Source organism: Nilaparvata lugens, chromosome 1 (genome assembly GCF_014356525.2).
Source record: "Nilaparvata lugens isolate BPH chromosome 1, ASM1435652v1, whole genome shotgun sequence".
Taxonomy (NCBI): domain Eukaryota; kingdom Metazoa; phylum Arthropoda; class Insecta; order Hemiptera; family Delphacidae; genus Nilaparvata; species Nilaparvata lugens.
Window position 1 is genome coordinate 25,566,136 of NC_052504.1, and position 26,871 is coordinate 25,593,006.

General features: G+C 34.6%; 1 protein-coding gene across 1 annotated transcript in view; it reads right to left on the reverse strand.

The window, feature by feature from the left end:
• LOC111052888 overlaps positions 1-26,871 on the reverse strand; it is a 37,598-nt gene continuing 10,727 nt past the window's right edge. The window contains 16 exon segments of the mRNA XM_039423555.1: positions 1-2,763; positions 3,566-3,735; positions 5,041-5,327; positions 7,642-7,803; positions 8,159-8,269; positions 8,486-8,596; positions 8,906-9,041; positions 10,214-10,381; positions 11,090-11,290; positions 11,765-13,570; positions 13,573-14,322; positions 15,086-15,201; positions 16,777-16,901; positions 17,508-17,620; positions 18,123-18,146; positions 19,283-19,484. Coding sequence (XP_039279489.1) covers positions 2,467-2,763; positions 3,566-3,735; positions 5,041-5,327; positions 7,642-7,803; positions 8,159-8,269; positions 8,486-8,596; positions 8,906-9,041; positions 10,214-10,381; positions 11,090-11,290; positions 11,765-13,570; positions 13,573-14,322; positions 15,086-15,201; positions 16,777-16,901; positions 17,508-17,620; positions 18,123-18,146; positions 19,283-19,484 — 4,779 coding nt within the window. The 3' untranslated portion in view covers positions 1-2,466.

Below are 26,871 nucleotides of genomic sequence, written 5' to 3' on the forward strand. Positions count from 1 at the left end.
TATTATAAAGAAAAAAACTATTTTTGTTTCAGAAATCTGTTTATTTCATTTTTAGTTTAAAAATTTACATGGATAGAAATGATATATATATTATAATTTCTGGAGAGAAGTTATATAAATAGAAATACCATGTAGTCAAATGTTACTACATACAAAATATCATTCTAATTTACTTGACATTTTTCAAGCTGAGTAAAATTGAATAGTCCTACTCTATTATCACAGTCAATTCAATAAATCTAATAATTATTATTCAAGTTATAAATTTTGATGAATTACATAATATTTTTGTATCTACTGAAGACAGCTATAATGATAATGTTGAACTTAGAATAAGAAATGAATAAGATAGAACTAACAAATAAAAAATACGTAAAAAGTTGAGCTCATAACATAAACAAGTAAATATAATATTAAGAAACTTGAATCCAGATTTTTAATTTAACAGAATGTATGAATGTGTGAACATTTGCGAAATAGTCAATTTCGAATTTGACTATTGATAAGTCGAATCAATACCCAAAGGATTTCAAGTCAAGAAACCCCTATCTAAATCTATACCAAGCGAGGTTTCTTCAATCAAAAATACCCTTTGGAAAATTGAAACCATTTTGCACTGTGTAAGACGGAATCATCACGGAAAATGACAAACCTTCATTTGAAATTGTTTAAGATCTTAGTCAATGACAAATAGTGATCAAACGTTATCATAAAAATATTTTCTCTAATCAATGTAGCCTTCGTGAATATAAATAGATAGGCCTATACAATACAAACATATTGAGGCACAACAAAGTTTTTACCTGCTAATTCCAGAGAATTTTTAGTCCAAAATTAAATATTTAATAAAAGATATCATGTTTGTTTTAAAGTGCAATATAACATTTATAAAGAATCCTTTCGATGCAGAAATGGTATCATTTCTCTGTTCTTATTAATTCATAAGATTCATCTGCCTACTAGTAATTACTGACTTGAAGGTTTAATGTATTTATAATTGAATTAGTTAATCTTTTTATAGTAATAATTATTATCTTATGAAATACAGAACTTGAGAAAGCATAAAAGTAAAAACATAAATAATTCATCGCAGTTTCAAAAATCATTTCAAGTCGGCTGAAAATCATCATAACCATGAGAAAGCATACACTAGTAAAAATGCTTATTTTATGTTATAGCTCACTGTATTTGATATCTTTCTCTTATCTGCACTCTGCTTATAATTCCCAATTAAATCTATTAAACACGAGACCAAATTTGAAATATTCCTAATCATAAATTATTTCTACACAGAAAGTTTTTCAACACTCCATTAACTTACAATGAGATGAATTTTCCATTACTCCCATAATCAATACATCACTGGTTGGTGATTATTTTAAGGTGAACGGTCGTAACACATAACATTCAAGTACCAATTTTCCACTAGATTCAGTAACTGTTTGTGTTGGAAATTAAAATTATTCAAGTGCCACAGGTAAAAACACAAAATAAGGGTGTTTTCTTGTGTTTTCTTTCTTGGAAATATCTGTGATATTTCATCCCTTGTGATGATGAAAATTTAAATGTTAACTGGTAAATGATTGATATTACAGCCTTATCTAGTTGGCTAGAAATTGTTATTGTTGATATTGATGTACCGTAGTTTATTATAGCCTGAGAATTTCACCGCTTTTGTTTTGGCAAGGTCATGAAATGGGACCGGTTTTGATTTTTAGTCACCTGATGGACTGCCCTTTGAGAACTTGGATTACTTATTACAGTCGATTTCCTGTGGTATTTGAACCTAAGTTTCCATCAGTTTTGTTCAACATAGCCTTCTAATGAAGCCGTTAATCATTTCCTAAAACCTCAATCTAAATTTTAACGAGAACCAAATCCATCTCCAACGGTACAAAACATAATGCATTGTTGAATATAAATATATATTTCTGTTGGCAATAGTATTTCGTACCTGCATGCGTTCAAATTGTTGTTTTAAGTCTTACCAAGAGTCTTTATCACCACTTTCATCTCTTCTCTCCAAAAAGCAGACCAATGTGTAACTGTTCAACAGTGGGAAGATGTGTTTATGCTAAACGCGTTCAGGTTGTTGTTGAATCTCACTAATATACTCTGTCACTTCCATCTCTACACTCTCAAGAATCAGCTAGGGTCGTGTGGGAGAGAGGACCTAGCGTCCTAACCCCGCACTCAATAAAGGCAATTATCCAATTCAATCTGTGATGTATCACTGTTCGAAGAATTTATTATTGACTGCCTTAAAATTGTTATTTGAAAATCACCAACATACTTCTCCGGCACGTCCATCTTCACACTACAATATTATTTTGATGTTGAACGTGATCAAATTGTTGTTTTGAGTCTCACCAACAGTTTTTCTCACTACTTCCATCTCACCACTTGACTCCAAAGAACAATTTCTTTAGTTGGCAATATTTTGAAATGCTGACCGCGTTTGGCACCTCACCAGCAGTCTTTCTCATCACTGCCGTCACTGCACTCGACGAAGCCGTTGCAGAGTCGGGTGGCGGGAAGGCACTCGCCGAGCGGGCAGCGGTGGCCGTGGCAGACGGGCCGCTTCGGCTGAGATGGGCCGCCATTGCCGTCTGCACCGGTCGCATTGCCGTCTGCACCGGCGATGCTCGTCTGCACCCAGCTCAGGTAGTTGGCCACTTTGGTGTAGACGCCGGGTCTATTCGCCCGCGCGCAGCCGTATCCGTTGCTTGTCACCCCCACCAGCGACCACCGATCGTCACTCTCCTGGAAACAATGTCACAAAATCTTAAATCAACTGTGATCATCTCATTCTATTTCAATAATTTGATTAGCAACACAATTGATCAGCGCTGTTGTGATTCTATACGACACACTATATACCGAGTGATCAGAAAGTCCCTTTGCAGTGGGATATATAGGCTACAAAAAACAATTAATACTCAAAATCCGTTGTGGACAATAACAGACGTTGTGGACAGTAAATTGTAATATGTTCAATTCGAAAATACTCTTACCCAATTTTCAATAAACTAGTGATTTATCACTTTAACAGTATTACAATAAATGGTACAGCGTTATATTCATTCGTGTTGTAAAATATGGTTGCCCTATATTAAAAAAAAAACGTGGAGCCCCGCTTATACTCCAGGAAATTGATACAATTCTTATCTCTTCAACTGAATTTTATCATTTTTCATTTGTGTGAAATATGGTTTCCCTTTATTTAAATTGAAAAAACGTGGAGCCCCGCTAATACTCCAGGAAATTGACACAATACTTATAAATATAATGTTTCACTCTTTTACTGAATTTTATTATTTTTCATTTTTGTGATAAAATGAAAGTAGATTATAATTTCATGGATTGAGTATATAATATATTTTGTTGATTATTTTTCCATTATAAACAATTCGGTGAATATAAAAAGTATTAATTATCATGAAATAATTACATTCAAAATCAAAACCATCAATACTGAATAGTTTAACACCCCTCAACTTCTATTAATTTATCATTGACTTTCATGATAATTCATTTTTATTTTCTTGAAGATAACTGTACCTACCTGACACATCAAAGGTCCACCGGAATCCCCGAGACAAGCATCTCTTCCTCCACGGTCGTATCCGGCACAGAACATGTTCTCGGTCACCCTATACAGGGGCAGATAGAGAGTCCGTTTCCGACACTCATTTGTAGAGATCACAGGCAGCTGCACCTCTTGCAGGGTATCGGCTACAACACAAATAACAATCAAATTGGTGATTTTTCTGCTTATTTAATTGCCATCCAGTTACATACACATCAATTTTTGGACGGTCCATTATTTGCCGTCGTTATAAAATTCACCAGATTAAACAAAACTTGATTTAGAAATACAGCATAGAATAAATTGTGGATGGATGAACTGGAAAAAATGAGCGGTGCTCTTTGTGATAAGAGAGTGAATTGTCAAATGAAGGGAAAAGTGTATAGATCAGTTGTGAGGCCAGCTATACTGTATGGAATAGAAACATGGCCCATTTCACAGAAACAGGAACGAAAGATGGAAGTGACTGAGATGAGAATGTTAAAATGGATGTGTGGAGTTTCAAGAAGAGATAGAATAAGAAATGAATTGATCAGAGGCACTTTAAAAGTTGGACCACTGGGAAAGAAAATGCAGAAGCCAAGGATGAGCATGTGCAGCGACGGGAGAAGGATTATTATGTTGGACGAAGAGTGCAGGATTTGGTTTTGGATGGTGTGAGAGGACAAGGTAGACCTAGGATGAGGTGGGGAGATAGAATAGCGGCTGACTTGCGGGGGAGCGGTTGGAGGAGAGAGGAAGCATTGGAAAGAGCTTTGTAGAGAGGCAGTCTAAGAGAAAGGAATGCTGATCCCATTTAAATGGGATAAGGCAAAGCCAAAGAAGAAACAAAATTTGACAAACACATGAACACATCATTTGTTTGCCAAATTATGTTCAATCCAATCAGGTTTATAAGGACAGGAAAAATCGTATGTCCAAAAATCGATGTGTGTGTAACTAGACTTCCAGTAAATGACTTCCAGTACATTTTTCAAGAATCACATATTTTTTATGTAATATCTTCATATTACAGATCAATATGAATTAGCACTTCCATTAATTTTGTATATTCTCTATTGATACTGTACCGTTAACAATTTGTGATTTATCAAAATGTGAATTTTTAACATTCACAATAATTTGTTGGAGACTGCCAACAGCGTCATAGTTATTCCACTTTTGAAACTTTAATAAGTTTGAAATTCAATTGAATACTCCGGTTTAATTTAGCGTATATTAACAGTCCAAATTACAAACAACATTCAACGATTCAACCAATTTGAAATTGCCGTAGAAAAAATGACAGAAAAACTACTAAAACGAGCAGTAGCCTGTGGTGGCCCAAGTCATGCAACCAACGCAGACGAGAGACAGAATGCTATCAGATATGCCATCATCGGTATCTAACTATACCGTACCTTAGAGTAAAGATACTGTTAAATTATTTATTTTTCTCTGAGCATACTTACGGAATATCCGGCCGACTTCGAAAAGCTGTCCCCACCCGACCACAGTGCACATGGTTCCGTCCCTGACAGGTGTGTTGGGCTGAGGCAGGCAGATGGGCCGCACGAAGTTGGTGAACGTGACAGGGGTCTCGAGCTGCAGCAGTGAGATGTCGTTGACGAAGCCAGCGTCCACGTAGCCCGGGTGCAGGATGATGCGTGACACGGGCCGTAGCTGCTCGTAGGGCGACGGCAGATTGGTGCCTCTGCGCAGGGCGCCCAAACGGGCTACCCAGAAATCCTCCACTGCTCTGCGAACAGAAAGAATTCGACTCAGTGAATTCACAAGTCATACTTACCCAGTATCAATGAATTCCCATTCAACAATAATTATAGATAGTATATTTTTCCAATACCTACCATAGACTAAATAAACACTAATGACTGAATAATGGCTTAGATATGTGCCAGTACATTCGTATAAGGCAAAGCGCACACGGTGTGACTGTTTTACAAGTACCGTTGCAAACTGGTCAAGAATAGTTGATCGTTTACTTGAATGCATTGTCAAGGTTGCAAAACATTTGTATGCGCAACTGATTTGCCACTAAATATTTTCTATTGTCTAGAGATACCCGCAAGCATAATGCCTCTATAATCAGGTATTGCTAAAAAAATATTAAAATGTTGTCAATATAAATTTTGATGTTCAATTAGAAAAATGTATTCTCTTGATTTGCTTTATCCAAGTATTGAATCTTCATTCATTTTGATTTAAAGAAAGAATAGAGATATTCTTCTTCTTATATGGCACTTCAGTCCAAGGTGAGCCTTGACCTCCGAAACTATATCAACCTCCAGACATCTCTATCATTTATTTATTTATTGATATGCATATACATATTATATATACATATAAAGGCTCACAGACAATACCATGAAGAGCCTTTTTTACAAAATTAATGGATAATCATACTACATAATAAAGAAAACTTGAAAGATGAAAAAAATATGGAAAGAACTATAGAAGAGAATAAGATAAAAAGTAAATCACAAATTGAAATAATAATAATAAAGATAAAGAAAACCAAAAGAGTTTCAGCCAGAGCTCATAACATTTAATGACTCAAACGAGCTACAAGATAAATTAATTTCACAATAAAATACATTAAATGTGTTCGAAAACGGATCTATTATGTTAATTCAAAGTATTATATAATCTTAGACTTTTAATAAGAAACGAATTATAGTGATGAGTAGTTCTCACAAAAGGGATGTTGAACAATATATTTTTTCTAGGCCTAGCATAAGGTACATTGAAATTCAATAAATTTATGAATGATGGAATATGAACTTTATGTTGAATCAACTAAAATGTTGAATAATAGCAATAGAGCATTTACAGATCTGCGTAATTCTAGGGAGTGCACTTTAAATATAGATCTTAACTCACTAGTTGGGAAATTAAAGGGGCAAAAGCAATTGATTTTTTTATGTATAAATGTCTCAAAATCCTGTTTTGAATTTTTTCAATTTCGTGAATGTCTGTCACATTATAAGGCCCCCAAACTACTGCAGCATATTCAAGTTTACTGCGAACTAGTGCATTGAATATTCTTAATCTAATTCTAAGTCTTGGGTCCATGATAACTCATTGACTATCATCGACTATGCCTCTCCATCCCCTCACTCCCAAACTCCTCACATCATTCAACACCTCATCCAGCCATCTGTTTCTGGGTCTTCCTCTTTTCCCGCATCACAATTTTAGTAATTCTGCTCGCGGTCATCCTCTCCACATGACCCAATCACCTGATTCTTTAAGTGCCGGTTGCACAGAAGCCTGTTAAATTTTATACGGAAAAGCCGTCTTATCAAAAAGGCCTTCTCTGATTGGTTTTCTTGAAATTAATCATGGTTAAAATTTAACCGGCTTTTGTGCAACCGGGCCTGAGCCTTTATAAATCGAACTATGGTCTGTCCTTTCCTCAAGTCTTCCAATTCCTTGTTGGAACGGATTCGCTATTTCAACCCATGTCGTACTGGGCCATAAATTTTCCACAGTATTCTTCTTTCAAAGATATGGAGTTTGTTTTAATCCTTTTCTGTCGATTATCCACGTCTTCAAACCATCGGTCACTACAGGGCGTACTAAGCTCTGATCAATTTAATGATCTGTAATATCTGTTTAATTTCCCTGTTCAATTTAACTGAGGTATAATTTTAATTTGGCCTCTCTGCTTATCAGGCGGTTCCTGAATAAGCTTGCATTCGCGTAAAATGCTCTATTTCCAGCTTGGATTCTTTTACAGATGATCTCACTCATTTCGTTTCTCCTGATCATTGTTGCTCCGAGACTCTTGAATGATGTTACTCCCTCTATTTCATTCCTGTCTACAACCCAATTCCTAGGAGATCCTCTTCCAGGTGCTGCTGCTACAAGCAAGTATTTAGTTTTTGCAGTGTTAACCTTCAAGCCTATTTTTTCTGCTTCATGTTCCACTATCCTGCAGATTTCCTATGGTCTTGTGGTGTCTCTACCACATCATCAGCATAGGCAAAATAGAGATATCATATCTAAAAAAATCAATTAAATAGATAATATTATAAAATTTGGTGGATTACCGATAGAAGCAATGCCCGGCGGAGAGCAGCCAACGGTCAGAGATGAGAGTGGCGCCGCATTGGAATTCGCCCTCCTTGTAGAGAGCGGCCTGCCACGGCCACGCCCCGTGAGCCGCGTTGCCCCCGCCAACGATGCGCGAGTGTCGCACGCCCCTTGCTCCACTACAACACATACCATTACAACATCACATGTTTACATCATCGAGAAATGCTTTAAAGAAAACGATTGATACAACAGCAATTTTCCCCAAACTTATTTGAAATAAGAAGAAAGTTGAAAAAATAAGAATAGAGCTTAAATGTAAAATCTCTCCATCTTCGCTTTATAATAAATGTATTCGTATTTATTCACCTGTTTGATGTATATATGAAAAAGAACCTGAGTTAATATTATATTAGTCTAAACGGTGGCATTCATATAATTATAAAATCATATAATTCCACCCATCAAGGTTATACATGCTTTGACTCTTTTCACCATAATATCCATGGCTAATAAATCTCTGTGTATTTCTACCTTGTTATTTTAGTGCTGGCTTGAGGGCGCATTCCACACTCGAGTCCTTTGCAAGTCACTTGCACCACTTCTTTATCAGAGCAGTTTGTTCTCGAAAACGATAGATTCGGTCTGAAACATGAAATGATAGAAGTCTTATTAGATTATTATTTTGGTGGTTGAGATTAATTATTTTTATTAGTTAACCCTTTATATAATAACATTGAAGTGGAAAAGTATCAACTCACCCCTTGTACATAATTCATATTTTATCAATATTTCGAGATCATTAGTCAAATAACATAGTAATAAATTACTCTATTGATAGGATTTTTCTGTAGCAAATACCTGAATGAATTATCTTGATCATCCTCCACTGTTGATAGCTCAAAATAATCCATGTGCTCACGACCTCCTAGCATCGTATAATCCATTCGGCGATCCATTCTAATAAAGTCGCTGAAACATTGTAGAGTGATAAATTCCTATTCGCATGCAAGATATTTATGAGAAAAGCTAGTTGATAAATTAATAATGTGCATTATGGTGAAAACATTCAAGGATTTCAACAAAGAGAAAACATTTTATGTACTATTATGTATCGGCCGTCCAGGTTTAATATCATCTTTATTCGCTCTAGTGCGAAATTCCGAAAACTAATATTCCAGTGGTTCATAGGCTAGATACATAGGCCTATTCACTTCACAAACCTCTTGTAATATTTCAGTCATGATTGATAATTACAATACAGCAGATAAGTTGTGTTACCTGTAAGTCATTGCTTTGCATATGGATCGACCAATCTCTGATATACTCCAATTTGATTTCGACGTGAGGAATAGATCTTTGAAATTTTGTAGGCATAATTTCCCCCACTTTCCTTGTTTGCGCACCATCAAAAATCCTGTAGAATGAAGAAAAAGAATATGAGTTTAGCATAAAATAATAGTTCTAGTCTTATGATATAACTCTGTAAATGGCATGCAAATCCAATCATTCTTATGTAATATAATATTACTCTGTAATTAGCATATACGGTAGGCCTAATACTCCGTTAATTTGATTAATGGAGAAAACTTGTTATCATATATATAAAGTAAATCCAAGACATCACAGATTGAACATTCTATAATAGAATATTCTGTTTAGTTCTCATATCATTCCCTAAGGTTTCCTTGAATTCTCTTCCAGAATCATCACATCTTCAGTGCAAAAATTTTAAATAAATTTAAGTATTAGCAATCTCACAAGTCAATCATAAAAGTCCTTTAGATCTAGCTGCCATATTTTTATTCTGGATAGAATTGTTTTTATTATTAACTGCAGTATAAAATATATAATATTCATAAACTATTTCCAATGATTTAAAATTATCAATTGTGAGGATTTAATCACGTTCTAAAAATAGATGAAATATTATATATAGTAGTCTAGTTAGTTCTTTGAAAATCGTATGACATTACCTCTTCCTCAAATATTGATGTACAGACCTAGGAAAACCAACTTGAATTATTACATAAGTTACTAAGTAGCTACAATAAAGTATCAGTCACATACAAGAACATCATCTAAATATGAAAAATACTCAAATTTTCCGGTATTGAATTTAATTATTATTGAAATCATATTTTAAAAAACCACATCTGAGTATCCCAATACCGTAAGCTATTATTATTTATCGATTGAAGTGAGTACTTTTAAAAGTATGTTCCTGGATTTTACATTTTATTGTAATAAAGTGAAACTGGTGTACTAAAAAAGTCAGAATATTCGAGCTGAATTTAATTTGAACTAGAATGAATTATTATAGAAGAGCTAAATGGTTGATGATTCAATTCCTTGTCAAATCGAATCAAAACTAAGTTAATCTATGAGTCAACACTTAGGCCTACGCCGAGTGAGTCTGGAAGCTTGAATATATCCAATCCTCAAGTTTTAACTTACGTTAAGTAGCCTATTTAGTGAAAATAGTCACTAATCCATACATATTTGAATGCATAAAAATTGAACCTCGTTCGTAGGTATTTTGAAATATCCGATCAGGTATTTTGAAATGAATAGATTTCTTGGACAAACCTTGAGAATAATAAGTCATGTCATTGGCTTGTGCCAGACTTGGTGCGATGCTGACACACTGTTTCTCATCATCGCCTTGTGGGCAGTCCTTGTTGCCGTCACACAACTGCTCTTGATTGATACAAACTCTCGAGTCTGCGCATACGTGTTGCCCTGGTGTGCACCATTCTAAGAAAAACAAATTGTGGTAAAAAATCATAATGGAACATTTGCAGAAAGTTCAATAAAAAACTAACTATAAGATAATGAGAACTTTTGAAAAAAATCTTTTAGTTTATGAAATTATATTCATAAATTTGTGAGAAACTCTCTTATCTTTTTCAACATTCCACAGTTCACATATATTTCGACTTTCTTTCTATTATGATACGGATCTAAATTATGTTGAGTCTTTTCACAATTTGTAATGTAGGCCTATTTTTTTAACAACAAGACTGTTTCATAATTTTATCCACTTAAGAGGATTATGAAATGAGTTGATGCTGGAATCATAGGAATTTCAATAAAAAGACTGGATTATTCATTCAATTTCTATGATTTTTAAATTATGATGCATTGAAAATTGAATTTTTATAAAGTGTAAAGAGTTTATAAAGTTTATAGAGTTTTGATGTTTGTCACCTGAGGAAGAGAATTCATTTGTGGGGGAGAATTACGGTTTATTACAAATTCGTGACTTCATCACCTCACAATGCTTCTAACTTGATTGTTATATAATTTTAATAATTCTAATTGTAATAATTTTAATAATATAATTCAATAAATTGTATAATATTTTTCATATAATATAATTTCAATTGTAATAATTTTATATTTTGTTGTAGTACGGTACTCTCAATCTATGACTAAATTTTAGTAGGCCTATTGATTCCATACCACAGTTGTTTTCGTCAGAGAAGTCCCAGCAGTCTATTACACCGTCACAAATTTTCCTTGTCAAGAATTGAGCCTGAAGGAATTCCACACATGAACAATTCTTCTCGTCCGATCCATCGGAACAATCCACAAGATGGTTGCAGCGAGATGTCGCTGGGATGCACTCACCACTCTTACACCTGATTGTGGTGTTCGAACAATCTGAAATTGAAGCATACAAAAAGTATTGGTCACCTGCTTAAAAAAATATTTCGATCAGAAGAAATAAATCCCATCAAATTCAAGTCTCTTTATTCTGTCCTTTTTATATTTGGATTCAATTCCTTTCAATCTAATATCTATTTTCTTCGTCTAATCTAATCCAACTTCTTTGTTTTAATTCTAATTTGCATGGTTTTTATTCCGTCATCCTGTAAATTTTTTCATTTTTAATTTGTGCTGGTCAATCTATTTTTGCTCTTCCTAGAATTTGTCTTGATTCTAATTGTCTGCAACTTTGTTCTGCCATAATTTTTTTTGAAACTTAATCTAGTTTCAGTCTGAAAATCTATTTTATCTAGCTATATGATTTTGTTTCTAAGTTTTTGACAAATGAATAAATGAATTACAAAATACTCAAATTTAACAGTAGAGTAATGTTATCATGCGATTATTGAATCAGTTTTGGAATATTACCTGATTCATTATGAACACTTTGTGCAGTAAAAGTTTTTTCACTTGCTGCATCTTTAGCTGGAATCTTGTTGAAGACCTTGGTTAGCATTGGTAGTCCAGCATTATTGGCGTAGCTCAACGAAATAGACTTCGGCGTTACTTCTTTTCCATCTGACTCCTGTAACTTGTCTTTAGAAAAATACTGGGAGGAGGTCAAAAACTTGAAAGTATCATTATTTAGAATGTTTTCACTGTTGTTATGTTCACTGCTGGAAACATGCTGAGGAAATTGAAGAGTGTGATTTCCTAGTAGAATGCTGTAACTGTTGACATCGATTGGCTTCATACTTTTGATAATGTTAGCATCATCTGATTGATAATCCACAATTTGATCATTGTTTGATGAATGTGGTCGATAGTTATCATTACCGTTTGTCCTATTGATTGTGTTCAAAGTGAGAGAGGTCAGGAGAATATTCAATGGAGAAGTATCATTATTGAAAATTTCCTCTAGTAGAAGCTCAATATCATAACGGTTCTTAGGATGAGCTCCAGAATTATCTTGGGTTTCATTAAGCATGAAACGCATTGAGTTGTTTACAATAGCAGGAACTGGATAATTTTGTATTCTCTTCGTCCACTGATTCTCATTCTGTTGATTTTCTTCATTCTTCATCTTTGCTTGTCGACTCATTTGTATCAATTCTACATCTTTTTCATCCGCTGACGGTGATAAAGTTGATAGAGCTTCATCAGTTTGTGTGGTAGGTATATTGATTGTGGTATCATCAGCTGAGCTTTGAGTGTTCGTTGTGAGATCATCTGAAACATGAATTGGAGAATCTGTTGGGATAGTTGTTTCTAAATCTGTAACAGAATCCATCAAATAATTAGTTTCAGTAGGAGGAAGTGTTGAGATTAAATCTTCTGTTATCGTACTGATATCGCTATCTGTAGATGGTATTGATTCTGTTGTTGTTTTCTGGGAGCTATCAAGCTCAGATGAGACGATTGGAAATGAACTCTGCGTTGATGATGAAGGCTGATCATTAAAGAAGTTAGCTGCTAATAGAGGAGATGTCAGTAAGTCTGATAAAGACGACTTTGTCTGATGAGGTGGAGAAAATTCCAGTGTTGATAATGAGAATGTTGACAAGATAGATTGAAAAGATTTGGTGGATGCTGATGATGTCAAAGATGGTTGAGGACTGGACTGAGTAGTCGTTACTGTATATGTTATAGGAGCATCAGTTGTATTTTTCGATGGAGTGGAACTCATTGTGGTTGTGCTGATGGTTGTTGCCTTGGGTCGCGGCCTGAGAGGACGTCCAATCCCCAAATTGGAACGAACTGGGATCAGGGTAACTATGGGAAGTTCAGAAGATTTATACTCCATCATCGGCGCTGGAGATGTTTTTGGGTTGGTTTTCGATTCGTGATACACATTATCGTGTTCATTGGTCAAATTTAGAAGCCCCATATTAAATTTAGCATTACTCGATCTCCCCATATTGGAGAGACTATCTTCAGCTCTCATTTGCTTTGAAACGGCCTCATCATAAGATTTTAAAAACATGTCCATGTCGTGAAATTGTTTGACTGATGCGTAGTCAGGCAGGGCGTAGACTGAAGAGCTTCCCGACCGGGGTGAATAGCTGTGATGGTCGGGCTTGTGAATGATGTCCCCACTGGCAGTGTGCAGAATGTGACGGTCGTCGATCAAGCTGTCATCCTGCTCTACAAACAGCTGGAAAGTTGATACTTTCTCACTAGACCTTGATCCCTCATTAGACTCCTCGCTCCTCACCGACCCTTGAACCGGTGTAAATACACCTTGAGGTGGATTTCTCTGCTTGGGCCGGAAAAAATTATCTGATTCACTTGGCGAGAGAATTCAGGAACGATGTCACCGGACTCCAGTATGACTTCGGCCACACCAACGCCCATTTGCGTTGGCTGGTAGTCTTCGGTGACCTGCGGCGGCCTCCTCTGCGGGTGGCGGGTGAAGTTTTCAGGCAGCACAGGCTTCCACGGAGCATCCGAGTTTTGCGGAAAGAATGGCACAAGTGTCATAAGATCTGTACCCATAGTTGTAGATACTTCCGATTTTCTCCTATAAATTGGTACAGTAGGCACAATTATTGGACTTCTTGTACTTGATCTTCTAAAAATATCTGTATATTTCGGGGTTGTATTTTCTACACTGAAAATCCGTACCGATTCGGTACTTGTTGTTGTTTTGACGTATGGAGGTCGATATTTCTCATTCTTGTGGGTCTGCACTTTTGTTTTCGGCATTTGCACATCTTCAATTATCACCGATGTTGTCAAATTTTGATCTTTCGAATCAATTTCCTTTCTCCCGGAAGTAGTGAACTTGAAGGATCCACGCGCACCACTGTCTTTGGTAGATTTATTATCCTGCGTTCTATTGGAGAGTGAACTGCGAACTGTGGATTTGTGTACTAGGCCGTTCCTCACCTCTGTTGGAATTGTGTTATTTTTATCATCATTTTTCAATGGTTTCTTCATCGAGCTGATCTCTTCAGACTTGTAGCTAACTGGTTGATCTAGATTACCTGTGGAAAATGTAAAACTTATCATTATGCAAAATATTTCCGTTCATTGTGTTTCAATAGACTGTAACAGTTTTTACGATAGATAATATTCTCATCATATTCATTCATTAAAAACTAACCATCAGTTAGCAATCAACATTATTTTCTCATTAACCTGATCAGTTGAAAAATTACTAAAAATTAACTTAAGCTAATACCCGCAAAATGTTCTACAGAATAACAATTTTGATAGGAATGAATGTCTAGAAAGTAAAACTTTAATCTTAGATTCAAGTGATTCATATCAGCTTACTCTCTTTGAAAGAAGAAAAACTTGAAAAATCCCCAACATCTTAAACATTTTGTTATTATTTCGTGATCGTAGTCCTATGAAAATTTTTAATTCTCAAATTCAATTTATTGGAATAAGAGCACTGGTAAGAGAAAATGTATAATGGATAAGATAATAATTTTGTTAATTCAGTTATGTAGTTGAAACGGTACTATAAGCTATTTAAAAACTTGAGTAAGAGTAAGCAAAGAAGTGGAAAAATAGTTATAGTTCAGCACCACTAGTACGTGAAAATTATACTGAAAAATAAAAATGAAGAATCGATGAAACACTTCGCAATAACTCAGAATATACAAGGAAAGTGAAGTCACAATAACAGTAGAAGCCTTTACGAAGCTGGAAAGCTTACATGATTCTCTCTCATGCCTCGAAAAGCTGTGTGATTTATACTATTCATACCAATTGCAATATCACAATAATAAACATACTCACGTCTTATGTAAATTTGTTTTGGGTCAACCCTTATATTCTTCATCGCAACCGGTTTCAGAGATGTTGCTTCTGCTTGAATAATCATCCTTGCAGCATCTTCAATGTTCGTTACTTTCCTTAAAAAACCGAATTCCAATTGAATTGAATATATAAAAATTGAAAAGTATGCTATGAATGAAGTCTCTATTGTATTGTACAGTCGAACCTCCACTTAACGAAATCCTCCTAACGAATTTCGTACCAATCAACAACAAAGTTTTCTCTTGACTTCAACATAAAAAATGTAGTGTGTATAGGAAGCAGATGATCATTTTCAAGGAATAGTTTAGTTTCAGCAGAAAGGTCAATAGACTAAAAATAATGGCAATTCAGGTAGGAAGAAGATAGGGTGGTAGACAGTCAATAGAGGTTGAAACACTTGTCGGAAATTGAATGCAAGTTACTGGAAATTGAATTCCAAGAACTTGTTATTTGTAGACCAGGCAGGTGAACGACTGGACTTTCCCAATCTTGCTTTTATCACACATTTCAATTCTTTGAACTGATTGCTGTGACGAACCTGAGGAGAAGAATCTGTCAGATCAAGAAGTTCTAGAAACTTTCAAAATTATCAGGCAACGATTAAAACTGAAAAATAGTGTACCAGACAACATGTTCGACTGTTTGAATAGATGTGAGTCGTTTATTGAACATGATGTTTTATGCAAATACAAAATTTAACAGAAAATTACTCACTTTCTCAAATAAAACATTAAAAAATAGGAAAGTTGAGTTATTATAGTACCTATTTATAGTGAAGTTATTGACAAAATTTCCGAATTTTGCGTTCAATCTAATAGTAGTGTAAAAAGTAGTAAAATAACTTCGGTGAATGAAGTTGAAAAATATTGCTACTGAGTATGTACTTTGATTAAACTCTACTAATAGTACGAATCAAGCTTTCTGGAAATAAATTGGTGAGTTTACTTACTTATTACATTCTATAAATATCCAAAATAAAACATGTTTTTTATTTTTTTTATTCCCATATTAAAATTGACCTAATTTGTACCCTACCTACGTTAATGATATGTTTTATGTACGGTACCATATTCATTTATTTACTGCCGAGATACGATATTACAAGATCCATAAGATTGTGGCAGTTTTCTTGACAGAACAACCTCTCAATAACGAATACCTCTCTGCAGCGAATTTTTTCTAGGGATAATCGACTTCGTTATACAAAGGTTTGACTGCATCCATGAGTCAAATTAATAAAATTAGAATCTAATTAGATATTAATGTAATTAATTAAATAACATTGGAATCAAATTAAAATATATTTTTAAAGAGAGATCACTACCCAGTGTTGAAAAAATCATGAATGAAATGAAGAATCATGATTTTTTTCAAAGATTAAAAACTTTCCCTTATCGAACTTCAAAAATGTAATATGGAAACTGGAGATTCGAAGCCATCTTTGCTGTTTTCCAGCTCTTCAATCTTCGTTATTTTATATTGCAGTATTTAACGATATTTAATTGAGAAACTTGGAAGATACCGTACCGGTATGTGCTAATATATGATTCTTCAATTATTTGGTAAGAAAGCAAAAAATCATTTTCCAAAACTTATAATAGTTTCTAGGACTAAAATGAGAAGGAAGCTGTAATAATAGGGAGAATTTGAAGTTTAATACTCAAACTTACTTTGGTATCTTTCGGCGATCAAGTATTATACGAAAAAATACAACAAGACTTCCATTTGCAAAGCCTGTAATAATGCATTGCCGAAGAGCTGGTCCCAACTCACTTCTGCTATACAGATTCTCAACCTGAAAATCAGAAGTGATTGATCAATAATCAATTATTGCTGCTCTATGATGAAAACACAGGATAAACTTTCTTAAAGTACCTACCTATTTCTGAAAGAAGTCTATTAATGAAATTCCAATCTTAAGTTCTATAAATTGAAAATTATTTTGAAAATTAAATACATAAATAGCAGAAAAAATTGGAAGGTCGTAGAATATTACTCTGAGAATAATACTTTCTTTGTTCAAGATCTGGTAGAATTTATAAGGACGGCAAAAAATCGGACGTCCAAGAATCGATGTGTGTGTAGCTGGCTATCCTCTTTCCTTATCATGTTCACTTTATCTTTCTCATGTTTTCCTAGTTTCGTTTCTTAACTAATGGAATGATTTTTTCATGCATTTCCAATGCTAAGCACAATAACAATAATATGACTATGACTGTGAGCTCCACGAAAAAAATGGAATGACAAAATATTGTTCCATTCCAGTTTATTACAAAAATAAAGGACAAGGAAAGTAAAAAACATACTTTCGGACATTTTGCTGCAACTCAATTTCAACATTGATCATTCAGGCAATAAAATTTCTATACAGAATCAAAAATTATCTTGGAAAACTACCCACCATAATTTTATACTTTTGAGCTTTATCCTTAAAAGCTATGGATGAATGATTGAGGAGAGCAGATGTGAAATAATCACCGTACGTTACTCTCAAGCTTCCATCGAATATGAGAACTGAAAGAGAGAATTTGATTTGTTAATAAATCAGATCTAAACAAAATGAACAATAGTTTTTTTATAAGAGCTGGTAATAGCAAATTTGTTTGTTCAAAAGATAGCAAATAGCAGGTAAATTTTAGAAAATAAGATCGTTATATTAGTTGAGTACAGGAATGTTTTTTTCAGTGATAGCCCTACAAAGAAAATATTGTGATTTATACAAAACTAATAGAGTAAATTAGTTATTTTTAATTGTTACTGTTATTGCTATATTATAATATATTAGCAACGATTCAGTGATGAAAAGTTCAGTAAACAAGTAACTTTTTATTAAAACACAGTAAAAGATAATAATTACCATTAAACAAAGACACGCGTATAACTCAGCACATTATTTGAGGATACGGATTATGAATAGTAGGTAGGCCTACTGTATTATTAATTCACTAATTGAAATTATTATCCTATATTGAATTATTAATTTACCATGTATGCCAAATTTAGATGGACTACTTACATTTTCCGGTATCTAGCCGCATAGCTGTAACAGAAATTACAAATTTTCAAATATTTCCATCACTTTCCAAAAAATCAAACATTTTCATTCAAATTTCACTACAAAAGGTTAATGCTTAAAACCACAAAAACACTGTATACAGTTATGAGTTATATTTTTTGCACATTTTTTTCTCTTTTTTCCTACTTTCTTCTCCAATACTTCCCTTTTTCTTCTCCTCTTCACCATTCTTTCCTTAATTTTATACCATCTACCTGCCTATTACATGGGAAACCATAGTTGGCTAGGTATTTTTCCTCCTTTCTTTCTTTTCAGCACACCCCGCCATGAAGCCTGTTTTGTAGGTATTTCATTGGAAATTTATTTTTGATTGTGTTTTCATTTCTTTTATGTATATTATATTGTGTTGATTGGAATAAAAATTGATTGATTGATTGAAGTGTATACAGTTATTAGTGTTTTAATAGAAATCCGAATGGAAATATCGATATGGAATAGTCTAACTATGAATTGAATTTGAATTGATGTTGTAGTTGATTTATATGTAAAAAACAGAAATCGATGGTGGAAGAGGTAATAGGAAGTGAAAGAATAAAGATTTGGTAATGATATGTGATAATATTGTTACAAATTCGGGAATCAATAATTAATAATAGATGAAGAGAGCTAGAGAGGATGGAGAACTGATTCATGTAGACCTACTGGACAAGGGTTGTGGATATTTCTTTCAAGATCTTTGATTATTCTCTTCCTTACTTGTTCACTTTTCTTTCTACGATCAATGATCTCTATTCTTGAAGTTTTCAATAAACCTTCCTTCTTCAAAACTGTAATGTTTCGAGCAATCCTTGTTCAAGAATGCAAATCACTTCAAACTCAAATTGGATAGAAAGTAACTATGAAGAATATTTTGTGAAATATTGACTGTCTTTAAAGTTAATTGATGAAAAGTATTGTATTCATCTATATCAAACATCAAAGCTGAAAATGATAGGCCTACTCCTACCTCATATTTGTTTCCTATTTAGCTTGTTTTTTATAAGTAAATGAAGAGTTATTGCGTGAATAAACTATGTAGTGTTAAGTAAACCATTACTGTAAAACTTTGAAAAGTAATTGATATATTTTGAAATGTTGGGAAGTTTGGGGAACAGACAGACCTGCCATATAGATGGCGAGAGCAGCAATGGCCAGTACAGCAAGTACGACGACAAGAACAGCTAGGCCTAGCAACACACTCCATAGCCGCCCCCGGCTGGGGGGGCCTCTCTCCATGCCGCCTCCTCCTCCGCCTCCACCCATCGTCTCCGGCCCCGCTCCTGGCCATAGCACCCACGACGAAGAGTCCTTCGCGTATAGACCCTGAAACAATAGGAAAATTACTTCTCATTAATATTTATATAACAGAAATGAGAGATACAGTAGAATAAATGGGAACAGGAGTGACTGGTTGGAGCATGTTAATAGGATGAGTGATAAACTGATTCTCAAACAGGCCTATTGTATCAGCCATTTGGAAGAAAAGATCGCGGATCAGGTTAGTAATCTACGAGCAGATTAGCTATGAGATCGGGGAAAAGTACCTTATATAGTTATCCTCATCCAATAGATTTCCAATCATGTGGATTTCAAACTCTCGAATTCAGGAGAGCGAGTTCATTAGTTAGGTCTGCATATATTCTGTATTGTGTGAATTTTCCATGTCAATGGAATTCAAACAGTGCTCTTTTCGGTCATATTCCAAGAATTCATCCAACTACTTTCTTAGGAATATCATGTTTTCGTAAGAATAAGAACAAATGTGATGCATTACTATTATTTATATTGCACTGGGTCCACTCCTTTATGTTTAAATTGCATCAAGTTACTTTAGCAATTAGGAGAAATTGGTGGAAAGGGGATACCATCCATCCTAATGTGTCATTCATAATTTTTCTCATTTGTTGTGACACGCTCTACCAAGCTTCTCAAATAAAATTAATCCATATCAACTTCTACTAAGTAGAGCAGCTAAGCATCATTAATCTTAACATGTAAAGTAAATACCGTAAGCCAAGCCAGGTTCATCTCTAACTGTAATCATACTCTGACATAAATATAGGTCTATCATTGCAAATTACGTTACATACTTTCTCATCCACGTTCAAATCCATTAAGCGTAAACGTATGCTTTATTGTGTAGCCTATGCTTTATTCTGCAAATAAATATTTCAATACCTAGGCCTACTCATCCACCTGTAAATCCTTGCTTATCAAGTAATTAATTAAGTACATGCTTATCAATATAGTTTTTTCCTAATGTACGTCTAGCTACGAGTATCAATGACTATGATGGATCATTATGACAGTGGACGTAACAATTATAATATTGCCAGAGTGTTTAAGTTGTGGAATGAGTATCATGAGCGGATGGAACATTTGAGACTCCTTCATGTCTCCGGATAGGCAACGGTTCCGCGGTCCGGACACTACTTTGTTCATTAGCTTAGTTAACTAAACAACAACAATCTAAAATGATCAAATGTACAGTTCCGTTTGTCAGATAAACTGGTCTTAGAAAAGAGAAGAGAGACAGCAGCAGCAGTCGAGCTCGAGCTCGAGCTGTCCAACGCATTCGTGCAATAATAATGAGCAGTTTTAACGGTATCACATGAGCCCTTCCCTCCCCTCGTCCAACGAATTCCACCGCTTATCATCATAATAGAGCGGCAACCTGCACTGAGTTTTGGTCCGGAAAGAGGAGTGTGACGTCACAGTGTTACCTTTACCTTAATTATCTCGTCACACCCGGCGCCGTGTACAGTTAAGATCCGAATGTTGTGGCTATCTATCCAGCGAGCATCTTGTTCCATCAATTAAAACTAAAAGAAATGTGAACACTATTGTACCGTATCCAAAGGTATACAAGAGAAACATTAGATGAATATCTAGGTCTGGAACAAAGGTAAGGTAAGTAAAACAAAAAATCTTTTATGAATATCAGTCCAAATAAGAAGAGAAGAGTCATGATGTACAGTATAGAACGAACTATCATGTGAGATTATTACTTTTTCTATGATTATTTCTTCACGTTGACTGAGTTCTTTAAAGAATGCTCCACATAATCTCTTGTGAATATATTGTGCATTATATAGTGACCATTATTAAGAGTTGATATTTGAAATGTTTCACTTGATCACCAAGAAAAAATCGACTCACTCTAATCTAGACTGTAAGGATTGTGGGGACTGTAAGGACTCTCTAGATTCTAGACTATCTACTTAACTAACTCTTTATTCATTTATACAATAAGTACATTAGGCCTATCAAAATGATAGGGAGAGGAAAAATAAGGTAACCTTGTGCTACCGTATAGATTATAAGGATCCATGCTGAAGTTCAATAATTGTTCATTCTATAGTAAGAGTAGAAATCATTCTCTGATATAAAAACACTTTAGTCAATGATGAGGTAGTTCTTACTAGGAACTACTTACGCGTTCATGTTTTGTATGGACAGTGAGTTTCATGGCATTTATCGTCATTAAAACTTTTATAACAGTCTGCAATATTATGTGAGAATAATACTGTAATATTATTAATTTGTGACTATTATTCAAAGAAAAATTATTTAAAAGTTGTAAATTTTACAACGAGTGAGGAATACGGAGATAAGGAGCAAAATAGGGAAACTGGACACAACAGTAGAGCATATTGAAAAGAAGCGACTTGTATGGTTAGAATATACACAGAGGATGAGAGAAGTGAGGTGGCCCAAAAGGATACTGAATTGGGATCCACCTGGAAAAAGAAGGAGAGGTAGACCGCCCGAACTGTGAAACAAGCAGGAGTATACTTGTATGATGAATAGAAATCTGGTCCAGGGAGACTGGAATAATAGCAATAAATGGCAGATGGGATGCGAGAAACGGCTGGAGCTGTAAAATAAACTCGCTTATATATATATATTAAAATTTTACTCTTATATCAATTTTATCCATGTCCGATTGATAAGCGGGATGATCAGACTTGAACAAACTTGTTAATCCACGAGTATATTCACCTGAATAAGCTCGATTCAGTCACAGGTTACTCGCTCGGTTGAAGAAAAAGAGTGATTGCTGAGAGAAACACCTGTAGGTCTGAGCATCCGAGCATCTTCATCTTCTATTGCAGTACACAATAAGAAGAAAACGAATAGAAGAAGGATAAAAAGAAAAACAAAGAATCAAAAGGTACGTATTGTAGAAAGCAATTTGCTCGCTCGGACATTACACGCACTACCCTCACTACCCTCGTCCTATCCTTGAAAGCCTGCACCGGTCCATCATAGTCCTCAGTTTCCTTACTCACTTCTACCTACTGTGCTTTCCATCTGCACTCTCTTCCTCCCTCTCTTTTTCTCTCCGACATTCGTCTCCATCGACTGCATTCAGGAATAGCTAGAAAAAGAACGATCTGCTCACGAACACTGGAAGTGGAGATCGAGATCCTCACTGATGATGGCATTTGGATTGTCTGTATGTCTGAGGCTGGACAGAAAACACAGCGAAGAACAAAGAATTGTCGACGAGAAGCAAATAATAGCAATCAACCGCAATGGATCTCCATCGATCTTCCATTGCCTGTCGATGATGTCGTTGCTGCGATCTTCATCTAACCGACTGAGGAGTGTTGTGATCTTCGATCCTTCCAACTCCACTTCACTTGTTTTTTCTCAATTATTGTATTGCTATGGGTGACGATTTCATACAATTTCATTTGAATCAATTCAATGACTGAATCTATATAAGTACTTTTCATTGAACTGTTATGATTCATGTATTAGAATTTGATGAATAATTGAATTATTAAAATAGTGTCTCAAGTTCAAACTAGATCCTTGAGAGAATTTATTTTGAATGAGAGTTTTCCTTGAGGTATGAATATAGATTGTTGACCCTTTCCTAATCATTATATAACTTGTACATAATTCAATGTGAAAGAAATTAGTAATTATTCTACAGATAGAAATATATTGGAAGTTGCATTTGTTCAAATGCTAATTAATGAATAATTATCATAAAACAAAAATCCCAATTAAATGCTGTAAACACCCCAAAGACTTCTGCTTCTGCAAATATTGACAACAGTGTAAACAGCTAGATGGAAATTCGATGAGCGCTACTATACTAAAATTATAAAGCTCCGGGCTGACAAATAATTTTAGTATAGTAGCGCTCATCGAATTTCCATCTAGCTGTTTACCCTGTTGTCAATATTTGCAGTAACAGAAGTCTTCGGGGTGATTTACAGCATTTAATTGGTATTTTCGTTTAATAATAATTAGTAATTATTCGTTATCATTCAATCAATTTTTGATATGACTGCGAATATGTGATGGAATAGTTGAATTAGCATCATGGAAGAGTTCAAAATGTGTGACTCAGAGCCGAATGGTGCATAATTATTTCAAATAAGTTCATTAAAAATTCTTATTTTGATTTAGGCCTACTATTGAGATTATAAAATTTGATGGACTGCATGAGCAATCAAGGTTAACAACTTGGTGAAAAACATGTTACCACTGTTCTTATTAACAACCATGATGTAGAGACCTCGATTTCTTCTATCACATCATAATTATTCAAATTGTAATTATTAGTGGATGAAAAGAGTAAATTCACAGACTTATAGATAAGCTAATTACTAATTGGATAATATTGGATATAATAATTGACAAGCTTGGTGTATTGAGAGAACGCAGAATGAAGATAAAAGAAGCAGTGGAGTTTGGAAAGCCTATGATCTCTTCATTTTTTCGTGCGAGAATCTGTCTGGAAATGGGTGAGTTTTACATGTAAATGACTAGTGTAAGTATTTCAATCATTTTCCTGATCCATCAGTATCCATGCCTTCAATCATCCTTGTTCGAACCACGTTACTCAGCCGTTTATCAGCTTTTGGACGAAGCTGTGAACCAGCTCTATTGTTTCAGCTATAACCAGCTCAGTCGATACAGCAGATGACCTCGATTGCTGTATTTGAAATATATTTACGATACTTCAGTTCATTCCATAATTCATGAAGACTATTATTTGAAAATATGTGCCAAATATTTTTATTCCACATACGTTTTTCATTTAACATCCTTTTTATGTGCAAGGATGATTTCGCAGTTGTAAGGCAATGCACTTCTGTGTTGGAAAACTCATGAGATTATATTCACACATTGCATGTCACATGGTTTATTCTATCGGGGTCAGATGAGTATTTCAAAATATATTTTAAATTTCAAATATACTCAGCATCCTGTTCTCGAGGCTGTTTATTCTGAAACATCCTTTGCTGTTTCCATTCGTCGAGGTGTTTCAAGGATTGTTGAATTTCTTTTGTCGATTTTACAATTATTTCGTCATACCTACTGGAAGCCGTCAAAAGGCTGAAAATGAGAACAATAAATCCATGTAATGAGTTCTACACGAAAATGGATTTGGCCACTGGAAGAAAATTGTGTGGTTTTGTTCACTCAGACAATTTTCGAGGACAAGGTGATGATTATTTACCGCAGCATCACAAAAAGACTACATTGAATTTAATCGTACTCTTTTGATGTCCGTGCAAAACGTGTACCTATAATATTTTTCTAGTGGAAAATTATATCCATCTTATTTCAAAATCACTTATTTATTTGTAAGAAGTACAAATACTCAGAAAAGATTTATTAGTATTGGAATAATGATCAAAAAATCTAGAGTACCTAGCTTCAATAATGTCTTAAGAACCTGCCAGAAGTATTTGTATCTTCCAGAAATTTTTCCTAAATCAGAAGGAATTGCAATAGTTTTCTAGTGGAAAATTATATCCATCTTACTTCAAAATCACTTATTTATTTGTGAGAAGTACAAATACTCAGAAAAGATTTATTAGTATTGGAATAATAATCAAAAAATCTAGAGTACCTAGCTTCAATAATGTCTTAAGAACCTGCCAGAAGTATTTGTATCTTCCAGAAATTTTTCCTCAATAATTGTCATTATTATTCCAGCTAATAACTAACCTAGGAGACCATAAGGAGACTGTATATGGGTGTAAGAAGCATTTCCAAAAACATAGATTATAGTTTTGGGGCAGCCTCAGCCCCACACTGTCGTTGACATAGATATTCCAACTTTTTACTGATCATGATTGAGATCTTTAATTGAAATGTTTCTTAGGGTAGAGAGGGAGATGCGGAGGATCCGAGAATGTGACGCTCTCCAACATTAATCCGAATTTGACGCACCCGATCAACATTCAATTCTGATACTGACGAATGGTCGTGACGTTGAGGTTTCACTTCACGAATGTCGTTGAGGCCTCACCTATCATTAATGATTCCGTTGGGTTCAATTTATTGAAATCATTCGAAATATTGTTACGATGGGAGTCGGAACATTGAATTTTAGGTTTACAGATTCATTGTTAGCGTAAAAATGTCTTGTAACATGGCTCACTTCAAGGACCCTCCGTTAAGGGTACAAATCTAGAGTGTGATTACAACTTCCAACTGTGACATAGTATGTATCTATGACTTCCCCAACAGCCAACTCTCACTATTTATCGTGTAAGCCTACTGCTCAATACAAAAACAACCGTTTCCCACTAAACACTCCATATAAAGCGATTCACATTCTTTTACATGTAACTCCATGTTGCTGCTCAAATCATATTATCAAGATTAATCACAAAAGTGGAAATGACGAACTTGAACATTTAAACACTTGAACATTTCTACTTTCTTACCAACAAAATCGGTCATAATGAAGGGAACAGATAAGCTCTAAAAAGACCCATTCGAGTTCATTTTCTGTCATTGCTGTTGTAGATAAACCGGAATGAAAAATATAGACGAATATAATTAGGACTGAAACGGTCTTTGGAGACTATTACTTCATACACTGGTAGCACCTGGCATTGCGTGCGCCTGGATGCAATTACCCAGCGAGGCGCATTCATAGTTTGTTGCTCCCTATTCAGTTCTTTCATCTGTTTTATCTCGTATCGTAAGTCAACAATGCTTGACGGGTTTTAATAATCAAGTTCACGAAGAAAAAATAATTTTCTCCATCTCTATCTTCGCATACCTTTAAACCACCAATCCAAACCAAAAAATAAGAAATAGCAAAATTCAAGTCCTAATTTGACAGTCTTTAACAACATTATCAATTATTTTCACAGGAGCCTAAAAATCAAACGTTTATCAGCGTCATAAATTATCTGCGAAACGTGGATGCAGTTTCGAAGCTCATTCACTAGCAAATAGCGGCATTTACTTAATCAAAACGGTTTGATAGAAATGAATGGAAGAAAACAGTACTTTTTAAAACCTCCATTGTTAAATTAGCCTTACAAATTGGGCAACTTTACCGCTTTGAGACACCTGAGTAATCAGATAGCAAATGATTACATTGTATTGTAACAATCTTCGTTGAATTTATCTCACCATTGTCACGAGGATCTTCTAATGTGGGAACTCACACAATGCCGGACAAAGTACCAACTAAACATGATAATGCGAAACAAGTGTCCTTTTATGTACAGAATGTTTGCATAGAGCTACCACCATGCATAAGAAGAATCACAAAATTTGCATTGGAGAAAAAATGGAGAAAATCTTGAAAATTTTATAAGAAATAATTTATTGAAGGAGTTAATAAAGAAATAATTTATTAGTGATATTCTCTTGAGAAGTTGTGTGAACCAGATAGCTTGGGATTATCATAAACTTCAATAAACTTCTTGGGATTATC